At 41.0% G+C, this 13082-nt stretch overlaps 1 protein-coding gene and 1 pseudogene across 6 annotated transcripts in view; one reads left to right on the top strand and one right to left on the bottom strand.

Moving 5' to 3' along the window:
- Phkb (phosphorylase kinase regulatory subunit beta) overlaps nt 1–13082 on the top strand; it is a 183520-nt gene that overhangs the window by 95462 nt on the left and 74976 nt on the right. For all 6 annotated transcript variants that reach the window (XM_013119905.3, XM_005079191.4, XM_005079190.4 and 3 more), the window contains one exon: nt 860–1018. In XM_013119905.3, the coding sequence (XP_012975359.1) occupies nt 860–1018 (159 nt within the window). The remainder of the gene's footprint in view (nt 1–859; nt 1019–13082) is intronic.
- LOC101843886 lies at nt 5484–5982 on the bottom strand (annotated as a pseudogene).

The following is a 13082-nucleotide window of genomic DNA, read 5'->3' on the forward strand; positions in this document are numbered from 1 at the left end:
TTATATTTTGAATGTTTTCCCTTTTACCAAGATGCCATTCTTTGAAGATGGATTCAATGTTTTAGAAATAGTCAAATTGCCAAATCTTAGGAGTAAGGCTGTATTGGTTTGAGTCAAATACCAGCAGGGCCCATAAAAAAAACTTAATTGGAAAATTCCCAAAGGAATTTAAGGTTAGTATTTTAGATATCTTTGGTTTGAAAATATTAATAGAGTTATAGTTTCATGAGAATAGCTTTGGAAATTTGTATGTAAGTTAAAGTTTTTGGAATTTTGGTGTGCTAGTCAAAACAAATACATCATCTTGTGGACATAAAGCATGAGGTGTCATTCACAGCACTGGTCACTGTTCCTGTTACAATGCTTTTGATTTTATTTAAGATAATTTTTATTATGACTGAATATCTGTATACTATATATATAAATATTGCTGAGATATATGTATGCATATATATACATATGCACTTGCATATATACAGATATATGTATATGTACGTGTATGCATACATGCATGTGTATACACATACACATATACACATGCACCCACACATATATACTGACTTAAAGGTGTTTGCTGTTAAAGGAGATATACATATGTTACTGTCTAAAGCCTAATATACTATAGAATTAGTTCTAAAGTCAAGGAACTCTTTTCCCCTGTGGTTCCCTAGCAATATCTGAAGGGACCAGCGTGTCACATGTCTCTGTAGTTCATTAAATCTGCTCATGTACAACACACCACTGTCCCTGCTATTCTGTTCTCACAGGTTCTTCAAAGGGAACTTTGTGGAGAACACTGTTTTAGTTTAATATGCTTGCTTCTAAATTAAGTTAAATTTTATTTTATTTTACTCTTTAGGATATCCTGTTGTACCAAAGTACTATTATGTGCCAGCTGACTTTGTAGAGTATGAAAAGAGAAACCCTGGTAGTCAGAAACGGTTTCCTAGTAACTGTGGCCGTGATGGGAAATTGTTTCTTTGGGGACAAGCTCTTTATATCATTGCGAAACTCCTAGGTAAGTGAGAAGATTGGGTGCCTATTTTCTCTCCCTGTTATCAGGCTGTTAGCAATAAATAGATCTTGGGTGATATTCTTCCTTCGGTTGAAATTGGATTTGGGTGGATTTCAGTTAGGTCTTTGGGGAGTTTCTAGATTGTAAAGGTAATAATGGCATCAACAATTCCTGAGAGAAAAGTGCAGTATGTGAGGGTGCACTACAACTGTGTGAGACTGTCTACATCCAACTGTGTGTGTGACTGTCTGCATCCAACTGTGGGTGACTGTCTACATCCAACTGTGTGTGTGACTGTCTGCATCCAACTGTGTGTGTGACTGTCTGCATCCAACTGTGTGTGACTGTCTACATCCAACTGTGTGTGTGACTGTCTGCATCAACTGTGTGTGTGACTGTCTGCATCCAACTGTGTGTGACTGTCTATATCCAACTGTGTGTGTGACTGTCTACATCAACTGTGTGTGACTGTCTACATCATCCAACTGTGTGTGACTGTCTACATCCAACTGTGTGAGACTGTCTACATCCAACTGTGTGTGTGACTGTCTACATCCAACTGTGTGTGTGACTGTCTGCATCAACTGTGTGTGACTGTCTACATCCAACTGTGTGTGTGACTGTCTACATCATCCAACTGTATGAGACTGTCTACATCCAACTGTGTGTGACTGTACATCCAACTGTGTGTGTGACTGTCTACATCATCCAACTGTATGAGACTGTCTACATCCAACTGTGTGTGTGACTGTCTACATCAACTGTGTGAGACTGTCTACATCCAACTGTGTGTGTGACTGTCTGCATCCAACTGTGTGTGTGACTGTCTGCATCCAACTGTGTGTGACTGTCTACATCCAGCTGTGTGTGTGACTGTCTGCATCAACTGTGTGTGTGACTGTCTGCATCCAACTGTGTGTGACTGTCTATATCCAACTGTGTGTGTGACTGTCTACATCAACTGTGTGTGACTGTATACATCATCCAACTGTGTGTGACTGTCTACATCCAACTGTGTGTGACTGTACATCCAACTGTGTGTGTGACTGTCTGCATCCAAGTGTGTGTGACTGTCTGCATCCAACTGTGTGTGACTGTCTATATCCAACTGTGTGTGTGACTGTCTACATCAACTGTGTGTGACTGTCTACATCATCCAACTGTGTGTGACTGTCTACATCCAACTGTGTGAGACTGTCTACATCCAACTGTGTGTGTGACTGTCTACATCCAACTGTGTGTGTGACTGTCTGCATCAACTGTGTGTGACTGTCTACATCCAACTGTGTGTGTGACTGTCTACATCATCCAACTGTATGAGACTGTCTACATCCAACTGTGTGTGACTGTACATCCAACTGTGTGTGTGACTGTCTGCATCCAACTGTGTGTGTGACTGTCTACATCAACTGTGTGAGACTGTCTACATCCAACTGTGTGTGTGACTGTCTGCATCCAACTGTGTGTGTGACTGTCTACATCCAACTGTGTGTGTGACTGTCTGCATCAACTGTGTGTGACTGTCTACATCCAACTGTGTGTGTGACTGTCTACATCATCCAACTGTATGAGACTGTCTACATCCAACTGTGTGTGACTGTACATCCAACTGTGTGTGTGACTGTCTGCATCCAAGTGTGTGTGACTGTCTGCATCCAACTGTGTGTGTGACTGTCTACATCAACTGTGTGAGACTGTCTACATCCAACTGTGTGTGTGACTGTCTGCATCCAACTGTGTGTGTGACTGTCTGCATCCAACTGTGTGTGACTGTCTACATCCAGCTGTGTGTGTGACTGTCTACATCCAACTGTGTGTGTGACTGTCTGCATCCAAAGGGAGCTTCTAGCAGAAAGAAGGCTGGGAAAACTGAGTTGGTTTTGTGTGATATGAAAACATTCCCAACTTACTCTAACCAGTACTTTTGAGCATTGCTTGTAAACTACTTGGTCATCTTTGAAAGTTGTCCATTTTTTTTCAGTAAATACATGTTGGTGATTTTCTTTCCTACCTAGTGGCTTAATGAGACCAATTATAATTATTTGAATAATTAATTTTCAGCTGTTTCTTTAAGTGAATCACAATATCCATGAGCAAATTTGACAAAAGACTATATACCTTCTTTCCCCATATGACTATAAAATTTCTAGTATTACTAGCATTTTTAACAAAAAGGCTGTCATTTTAGAGTCAGAACCCATGTATGATGGATTATGTAACACGCTAACTAAAAAACAAAAACAAAACATCTCCCTGTATAATAATCTATTGCCTTGGTTGTTTGAGAATGTGTATATAGATGTTTGTTTGTGCTGGAAGGATAAATCTTTGACTTGTTTTTGTTATCCGTGAGGAAAGATTTCAAAGGCCAGTTTCCCAGGGGTCAGATTGAGCTTTTCCCATGCATTACACAAAAGCAAATAAAACCAGGCTAAGACCTCAGGCTGATGCGCACTTCTGTTTGCTTCCTTTCTGTGTCTGTTTTCTCCGGCTTGGTGTAAGTTTAACCCTAATTAAAGCATGCAGGGAAGTTTTCTCTCTAAAGTTTATACAGGTGTTGCTTCCAGGTTCGTAGAAAAGACAAAAAGACTAAACTGGCTAGAACACTTATGTCCATTTCATTCCTGTGAATAGAAAGAAGGTTTTTGAGACTTAAAGCTAAATTAAACACGTTCTAGCCAGGGGCAGTTAGCTGAGCTATACTTGAAGAATGCAAAGGATGTGACGAATATTTTCTGTGTTTCTGTGTTTGAAAACTGATTCCCAGACCTGGGACTTGAAGTCATGAACCTTTTTCTTTCTGGTGTTCTGCAAATGTCCACCCTCGAGTTGCTGCAGTTGCAAAGAGTGATAGCCTAGAGCAGGTCCCGGGGAAAGCTGATGAATGAGGGAGCAAATCAGCTGCACTCTCCACAGGCAAACTGACCTTTAAAATCAGGGTGTTAGAGCACTCCTCCTGGGCAGAAAAGCTCTGCCCATTCTCACTCAAGCCAGTGTCAGATGTGTGCAGGTCTTTAACATAGGCTGCTTTTTCCTATGAGCGGGAATGCACTGCATGTTAGGCTTCTACTTTGTTTCATGACTGAAATGAGCAAGAAGGCTTCAGAACTGTGCTAAAAAAGAAGGCTCTATTCCCCTACCAAAGTTCTGAAAGGCACTGGAGAACATTTAGGAGGAATGCTGCATAAAATCATGTGCTGATTTTCATCTGGGAAAAGAAGATGTGCCCACCACGCTGGCCCAGCCACATCATCTGGCCATGTGTGCTGGTTCACCACAGTGTTTAGAAGGCTGGGTTATATAGCCACTCTGAATTCTTGACCATTTCATAACCCATCAAACGTCCACGAATAATCACTGGATTCTAGACACAGTATTTACTAACAAAGTTGTATTTATTCATCAAAGGAACTTTAGTTTGATGTCCTCATAATGCAAATAAAAAAGGCAGTTACCTGGAGTTAGTATTTTAACTTGCTATTCATGTAAAAGTCAATGCAAACTGAATCTGAACAAATCCTCTGACTTCAAAACAAAACAAAAAATACTCTGACTTTCACTAATTCAGATCATTTTTTATACTACTGAAATTCACTAAGCGTTGTTGTATGCTGTGTGTATGCCTAGGTGAACTTTATCAACAATTTATGTGCCTTTTATTCTAGTGATCAAGGAAGCTAATATGTATACTGTTTCCTCAGTACCCACTGTTTTCAGACAATGATTCAATTTTTTATAATTTATCATTTTTCTTAGAAAACCAACTTATAGAAAGTCATGGTTTATGTTTAAGAAGTAAATTATAAAGGTTTATTTTAAATCACATGATGTATTTTAAGATTTATTTGACTTGTCTTAAACCCATCATCTGTAATGCTTTCAATGTTTACTTAACTTGAAAGCTTTATACCAATCACAAGATTGGTCTATAGAACATAGAGTACCTTTTTTATGTTTTCACAAAAATAAATAACCCTAAAATTGTGACCTTTAGGCTAAAATATTTTTGTAGGAGTACAGAAGGTAGCTCCAGTCAAACTCCTTTGAAAGTATTAGCTAATGAAGTAATGGGTTTCTATATGGGTTTTTCATACTTCCTTAGTTTTAGTTAAACCTTCCCCTGTTTTTTTTTTATTTATTCTGTGTCAGTTTCATACCATATATAATGTATTTTGATCACATTCACTCCCATTACCTTCTAGTCTTCCTTCCCACACTATCTAGAGTCTTCCCAGCAAGTCCACTACTTTCATGATTTCGTTCTCTATGACCCAGTGAGTTTAGTCAGGATTCTTGGCATGAACATGGATGGGCATGGGCTTATTTCACTGAAGAAAAGTGACCATTAATTGACAATAACCTAAAACTGGCTGTGTAGACCAGGCTGGCCTCGAGCTCAAAGATCCTGCCTCTGCCTCCAGTGCTGGGTTATAAGTTTGTGATACCATGTGCAGCTCCAAGTTAGTATTTAATCAAAGTTTAGTATTAGAGGAGCATGTCCCATTCCTTCACAAATAGGAAAAAGTCTTCAGGACTCAATCCCACAGCTGTAGCATTCATTAGTCATTGGATAAAAGTACACACTTTCATGCCTACCTTCATGAAAAGTTGAATCCAAAATAAATTTAATATCTCTATCATCACAGAAGATTACCAAAGGTATGATGCAGCCTTAACCAACTTTTGCTTTTTCTAGCATGGCTGCTTCATTAGCAAACTGCAAATTTTCACCCCAACACTTACTTGCCGAATCATCTATATTTTTCTGTTGTGAGGAGCTGTCACCACCCAATAGCTTTCCTTTTTGTCTTTAAGAAGTAAGTTTTTACTATGTGCCCCTTTCACGTGTTGACTGTGTGGTATCGTTTCTTGATTGTGAACACCTTGAGTTGCCTTATGACCTCCGTGCAGATGGCATGGAGGCTGAGCCTCCAATCCAACAGTGCTCACAATTTCGTGTCCCCCATTCCTCCATCACGTGGGCTACCTGGAGGACGCCCCCAGTCATGGGACCTTGACCAGGTTTACACCACTAAGCAGGAATGCTGTCTTGTATTCAGGTAATTGGGACCTCAGAGTAAGTCTGCAAGCCATTGTTACCAGTGTAGTCGCACCACTATTGCCCTAGTGTAAAACCCAGGTAACATGGGCAAGCCAGCACTACCAATACTCGCTGGAAGAGAGGGACAAGCTTTGGTAGTCAGTTCATTTCTCACTTACTTTGTGTCAGTTCCAACTTGTGTTCTCTATTGTCTCTGGTTAAACAGTGGTGTCTTTAGTAATAGGAAGCAGATTTCAGGTTCTGGAGAACACCCAATAGCAATGGGAATGGCCTGTGGCAGCCTCTGGGAACTGTACTGACCAACCACTTATCAAATGCTATCACTCCTGGCACTGGGAATTTCATTTAATAACCCGTGGCTTCTGGGAGTGGGATTACCCACCCATGCAGATTACCCATCCATGAAAAGGTGTCATTTTTTTCTTTGTTTGTTTGGTGTGCCTTGGATGTCACTTCGTAGCTCTGGCTAGCTTGGACTTGCTATATAGATCAGGCTGACCTCAAACTCCCAGAAATCTGTGCCTGCTGTTATTAAAGGTGTGTGCCACTACACCCAGATTTTATTTTTAATTATATTTTTTACACATCTTATAAAGTTTCCATAAGTCTTTTTAGTATCTTCTTAGCTTGGATTAAGCCTTCCTCTTACCACCATATTGGGTTAAACCTTCTCACCGTCTGTATTCCTTCCCTACTTTCTGGTCATATAGATTCTGTTACTTACTCTCCTAAAGGTCTCTTCCCCTCCACCCTCTCATGGGTCTTTCTGACTTCCTGGCTGCTACAGATACTCCATATTAAACACACAAATCTGAAAATTCAAAGCTAGGGTCTGCATATGAGAATGTACATGCATGTAGTGTCTTTCTGGGTCTGGATTACTCACTAAATGTATTTTACAGTTCCATACATTCTCCTGCAAATTTCATTCTTTCATAGTTGAATGAAATTTCATCATATATATGTACAGCATTTTCATTATTCATTCATCAGGTGATGGACATCTAGGTGGATTCTATGTCTGTGCTACTGTCAATAGACAGCACTCTGGAGTAGTATAGAGTCCTTCAGCTGTCTGCCCAGGATTGGTACAGAAGTCATATAGTAGCTCTTTTTTTTCTCACTTTGAGAAACCCCTAACACTGATTTCCATAGTGGTTGCACCATTTTACACTCCCACCAACTGTGTATAGGATTACCCTTCCCCCACATCCCTGCCAGCATTTGTTGTCTTTTATTAATTATAGTTTTTCTAACTGTGGTATCCAGGAGGTTGCAGTCACCTGCAGTGTACAGCAGGTACTGTAAGCGTGTTGAGAACATTTAGATTATACAGATGAGGGGCTTTCTTAAAAGTAAAACATTTTATTTATTTCCTACTAGGGCTAGAAAATTTTAATAATAATTATACTAGCAACCTTTTATTGATTATTTTACTAATTTTTGTGACCAAATACCTTACAAGAAGCAGCTGGTGGGAGGATGGCTTTATTGGCCGACCCATCATGGTAGGAAGAGCACAGCAGCAGGGATGGATGGTGTGATGCTGTGGCTGCGGAGCTGCTTGCTCACCTGGACCAGGAGACAGAGAGGTCAGTGCTGTGCTCAGCTGGCTCTCTCCTTTTCCCATTTTATCGAGTACAGGGCTGTTGCCTATGGTGAGTGCCACCCGTAGGTAGGGTCCATCTTCCTCCTTACTAATCACCTCTGGAAATGCCCTAACAGTCAAACCTGCACCTCAGTGTCCTCAGTCAAGTGGACAAACTCAATTAACTAATACAAATCTCAAATGTACTAGTAACTTTTAATGTGGAAGCCATGCTGCCTTGAGCCTGGGTAGGTGCCTCCGCTGTATTGCCACACTTTGTCTCAGAAAACCTAATGCTATCCTGTTCAAATCCACCGAGTTCTGTTTGTGCTCTGCATTTCCAAGTTACTATCCTGAGTAATCCTTGCTTCATCTTTGGAACAGCAGCTTACCCCGAGGGACAGAGCTTGTAGCTGAGCGTGTGTTCCCAAATCTGCAGCGCTTCTGCCATCTGTAACCTTTGTGGGCTTTTATTCAGAAAAACAAACCTCTGTGTCTGCAGTAAGGCTGGTTTCCATCTGTCTGGAGTTGGAGTTGCAGATGACTGTGAGCTGCCTCCCACAGGTGCTCAACACCAAGCTCTAGTCCTCTGCAAGAGCACTTTTAGCTGCTGAGCCATCTCTAGCCACTGTCACCAATCTAGTTAAAAACTTATTTTTTAAAATGTATGGTTTTTTTTGTTATAATAGTTTTGAAGGGACCAGACCCTCATCTAGCCCCTGCTTTGATAGTTATAACAGGCTGCAGAAATGACTCAACAAAAGGTAGGCCTCTGACTCAGCAACATGCCCGACCTTCTAGTCACTAGGCGATCAGATACCCTCCATGTGGCAAGGAGGCACTTAGAAGTTAGCTGGCAGGCTCTGGATGTGCCTTATGGTAACAGTGGTGTACAGAGCATAGCAGCTGCCCTGGGAGGGCCTATAGGCCATAGCAACCAGTTGACCAATCAACACAGGACAGGTTGCACAAGCCCAAGCCCAGAAGTGCACCAATCCTGTTGCAGACCCCAAAACCTCCCCTTGCTCCACTCCAATAAATTCCCTGCCCTGCTGTTCCTCTGGTCTTTCCCTCTCTACCCGCTGTCAGACGTGGGGAGGGGAGGAACCCAAGTTAATACAGTTAACTCATTAGTTGATTAAAGACTCTTTGCTTTTGCATCGAATTGGGTCTCTTGGTGATTCTGGGGTTCAGAATTTGGGCACAACAGTTTTACCAGGGAAATTAGGATCCCTTTCTGGCTTCTTATTTCATCAATGAAAGAATTGAAGAACTTATTCTGAAGGAAGCTTGGGGATAATTTTATTGGCATTTAAAAAACAAACAAAACAGCAGGGCAGTAGAAGGGGTTGAGAAGGAGAGAAAAGGCCACGTGTGGAGGAGTTATGCTGTTATCTTCAGCAATAGAGGCTCAGTAAGCAGCCACATAGATAGATTATCAATGAATGACAGAGATGAGGGGAGTTTTAGAGTGAGGGAAGGAAAGAGGGAGCCCAAAATATTGGAGAAAACATGCCTAGGTTTTGGCCAGTGTCAGAAAGAAAGAGATAGGAAGAAGGAAAAGGAAAAGATACTCTTCTGAGTCAGGACTCGGGCAATCCCGCTGACTTAACAGAGCTACGTGGGCATTCCCAGGAGGCTACACCAAGGCCAGGGATTCTGGGAAACAAAAGTATATTATGTCATTAAAGGGATACTCCCCCACCCCATCTCTTTAGCATGACTTTAAGTGACTCATCCTTCCTAAGGTTGTACCTTGGACAGCAGATTGAAAGTCTTGGCTTAATTAAGGAACAGACAGACTCCATGGCTTCACCAAGTGCCAGAAGCAGATTCTGTTCTTTTGACCAGGAAGAAAACGTTTTCCCTTAATGGGCTTGTTAGAATTAAGTTTGGGGGAGGAGGCAAAGAAAGGGACCCCCACTTGAGTTGAAGTGTCTTGACAAGGCTAAACTTTACTTTGATCAAGAGGTTGCATTGCTCACCAAGGCAGAACTGTGCAGGGGACAGGAAATGCATTTGGTTTTTACTCTAACACTGCATCTTCTCTCCATTGGCTGGGGTCCCCTCACGGTCTTTTTTGTTGAAGAGGGAAGGGGTCAGCTGCTTTGATCTTACAATGCATGGGGTGGGGTGGGGTGTTGGTGATAAAGGTTTTATAAGGTGAAGGGGAGAAACACTTGCATAAAAGCCACAAGGTGAGAAAGATACATACATACATATATACATACATACATACATACATACATACATACATACATACATACATACATTCCTTGTCTTAAACACAAGCTTTATATTATCTGATAGAAAAGACTCATGTCTAATGTTTCTTAGAGGACTGAGGACAATTGTAGGGCAGTGTGCAGATGCAGATTCAGGTGCCTGTGTGTGGAGAACAGAGGTCCTCCCTCCTTGGGTGTCATTCCCCAGGAGCCCTCTCCTTTAGTTTTTTTGGTTTTTGGATTTTCTTTGTCTCTCATTGGCGTGGTGCATGTGAATCAGACTAGAATGGCTAGCTAACAAACTCCAGGTGTCTGCCTGTCCCTGCTTAGCCAGCATTGGCATCACAAGCACAAGCCTTTTTGTTGTGGTGGTGGTTGTTGTTGATTCTAGGGATCAAACCTAGGTCCTCCTGCTTACATGAGAAGCTCTTTACTAAGTCTCTCCTAGCCACTATTGTGTATCATTTAATAGTTAGTTTGTTTGCTTTAATACTCAAAACTAATGGACGTAATGCAAGGTATATTTTGCAAACTTTAATTGGTTACAAAATGCAAATAATAGCCTACCTTTCGTTTTAAGGAGTTAAAAGGTGGTTATTTATCCTTGTTGTCCTAAATGACAGTCTGGGCTTAGCTCTGGCTGGACTCTAAGCAAAACTCAGCATTTCTAGGTAATCTTGTGATGTTGGTTTCTGTTTGTTAGGAAAAGCCATTAGTTCCTTATCTACCCATTACAGGCAAAGGCCTCTGGCAATGCGCATCTGCTTTCTGGTTAACCCAAACAAGACTGTCCCAGTTCAGAGTCCCCATGCTAGTCCCCAGACTCTGCTGTCCACACCCCACTTCTCACTGCTCTTGACTCCCAAGTTGTCCTGTTCAAGCACACCACCACCACCACCACCACCCATCACCATAAAACTGACAAGGCTTTTTCCTACCAGGAGCTGTTCTCTGCCTCCACCTCACCCCCAGACAGCCACAGCAGTTTGATTACCAAACTTTTTTGCTACATACCCAGTGGTCTACTTTTGAAATACTTGATTGCCTTTGAGGTTGGACATTGTGTTGTTAATGTGGAAAGCCATTCTTCTTTCATCCATGGTTTATTGTAATGTTAAAATATTAAAATATAAATATTTATTTGTATTTTATTCATGCTCATCTCTCCTCCTGAGAAAACTCATGCCATTGAATTTACTCCATAAGGACATGAGGACCTGTACCTTTGTCTCCTGAGTAACAGAAATCATGGTGGATTGTGTAAGGGGTGGGGAGGTTATGTGTGTGTGGTATGTGTGTGGGGGCAGGTGAGTGTGGTATGTGTGTAAAGAGTGGGGGGTGGTATGTGTAGTGTGTGTGTGTGTGTGTGTGTGTCTGTCTGTCTGTCTGTCTGTCTGTCTGTCTGTATATGTGTGTCTGTGTCCTGAGTCAATGATTCTCAAAGGATATTTGTCGCTTTTACCACTATGGAAGTTAATGCAATGACAAGGACAGTTAGTGTTCAATGCTGGCTAATGCCATCAATTTCTTTTGTTTAATGAGTCAGTCTAGGGAGGTTCCACTGTGTGGGGGCCTGTACCAGGTACTGGGAATATAGGAAGAGGAAAAGCACACAGCCTGCGGGGTTCAATGCACATTGTATAAGTGGAATGTACAGATATACATACAAGTAGTGCCCAAAGAAACACAGAAGAAATGAAAATAATCTCTTCAAGGACTTGCTAACCAGATGATTTATTATCTATTTTAGTAAATTAGCATTTAAGCTTCCTAAGGAGATAGCTTTCCTAATTAATCTGTCACCACTTACAAATAGAAAATAAATAAAAGAATTTCACTTCTATAGGATAACAGTGAAACATAAAATACTACCAATTGTGGGATTTTTTTTTCAAACAAATGAACTGGGGGAACAATTTGCTTTTTTAGAATATCAGTCTACAAATCAACCCTGTATCATGAACTAAACCGAAATTAATAAATTATTACATGTAGATATCTGCTGCAATGAAGCCTGTGTTTGTTTGGTTTCCATTTTGAAGAAAAAGTTATTTCTTCCAAATGAAAGTACATCTGCTATATGCTAGCAATAAACAATTTGCTTAAGCATTTTGAGTGTGAATTTTGTGATCTGTAAAATGAACAGGCTCTTAGAATTAATACATGCTCAGTGCTTAAAGAATAGTAAGACCCTCAGTAAGCGCCTTTTAAGGGTTCCTGCCCTTGCTGGTTTTTCTGCTGTTAGGAGTATTTTCACATTATTAATGAGAGCTTCCAAGAGTTACTAAAATACCCTCTGGTGATTTTTGTTTCTTGAACAACATTGCAGATACTTGTACATTACCACAAAATAGAAGTATAATGGAAAAATATTCCCAAAACTGCAGAGAATTTTACAGTCATTACTCCCTGGTCTGTTTCTCAGAAGTATTCATTACCTGAAAGCAGTACCTAAAGCATTGTGGAAAATGAACTTTGCTTTTTAAAAAAATAAATAAATAAAATAAAGGGTCTGTAGATATAAACATGTTTGTACCAAACTTGGCATGGTATAGTTTTCATTTGATCACTGTATAACTGAAGATGAAAATGAAATGAGTATGTTCTATACATTAATTGTAATAAAATACAGGGTGTGCCAATGCATTTTAGTAGAAGTTAATTTCATTTTTTAGCATTGTCTACTCATGTATAGGTGTGGATATAACTAAGATAATGTGCAAATGTAAACATGTCTAGGTTGGAGACTGTGTTCACTGCAGATTTTTGTGGTATCTTCCAACTTGAATTCCAAGAACTACGTAGAATCTCATTTCAGGGGAGTGAGCCTCCTGCCACCTCTCCCAACACAGTGCCTCCAAGCCTCAGGCGCTGCTGGCCATCACCCAGGTGTGGTCTCCCAGGTGTGGTCTACAAAATGCCAGAGCAATACTGACTGGGACCTCTTCCCTACCTACCTGACCCCAGCCCTGCCGTCTAGACGTTGGCTTGTATGCTCTCTGTTGGATGTTTTCTGAAGTTGCCACACAGAGCTGCCATGTGAACAGAGCAGTGCTTCCGTGTGCACTGCCATCCAGGTTGCTGACACCTTGGAAGTGCCCTTTGTTAAGTGTTCTAGAGTTCAGCATCTGGAAGGTGTCTGTGATAGGTGCGCTTCTCCCCATGCCAGTCTGAACACATTTTAGAACACCT

Source organism: Mesocricetus auratus, unplaced genomic scaffold, assembly GCF_017639785.1.
Source record: "Mesocricetus auratus isolate SY011 unplaced genomic scaffold, BCM_Maur_2.0 Super-Scaffold_100045, whole genome shotgun sequence".
In the NCBI taxonomy this organism is placed as follows: Eukaryota; Metazoa; Chordata; class Mammalia; order Rodentia; family Cricetidae; genus Mesocricetus; species Mesocricetus auratus.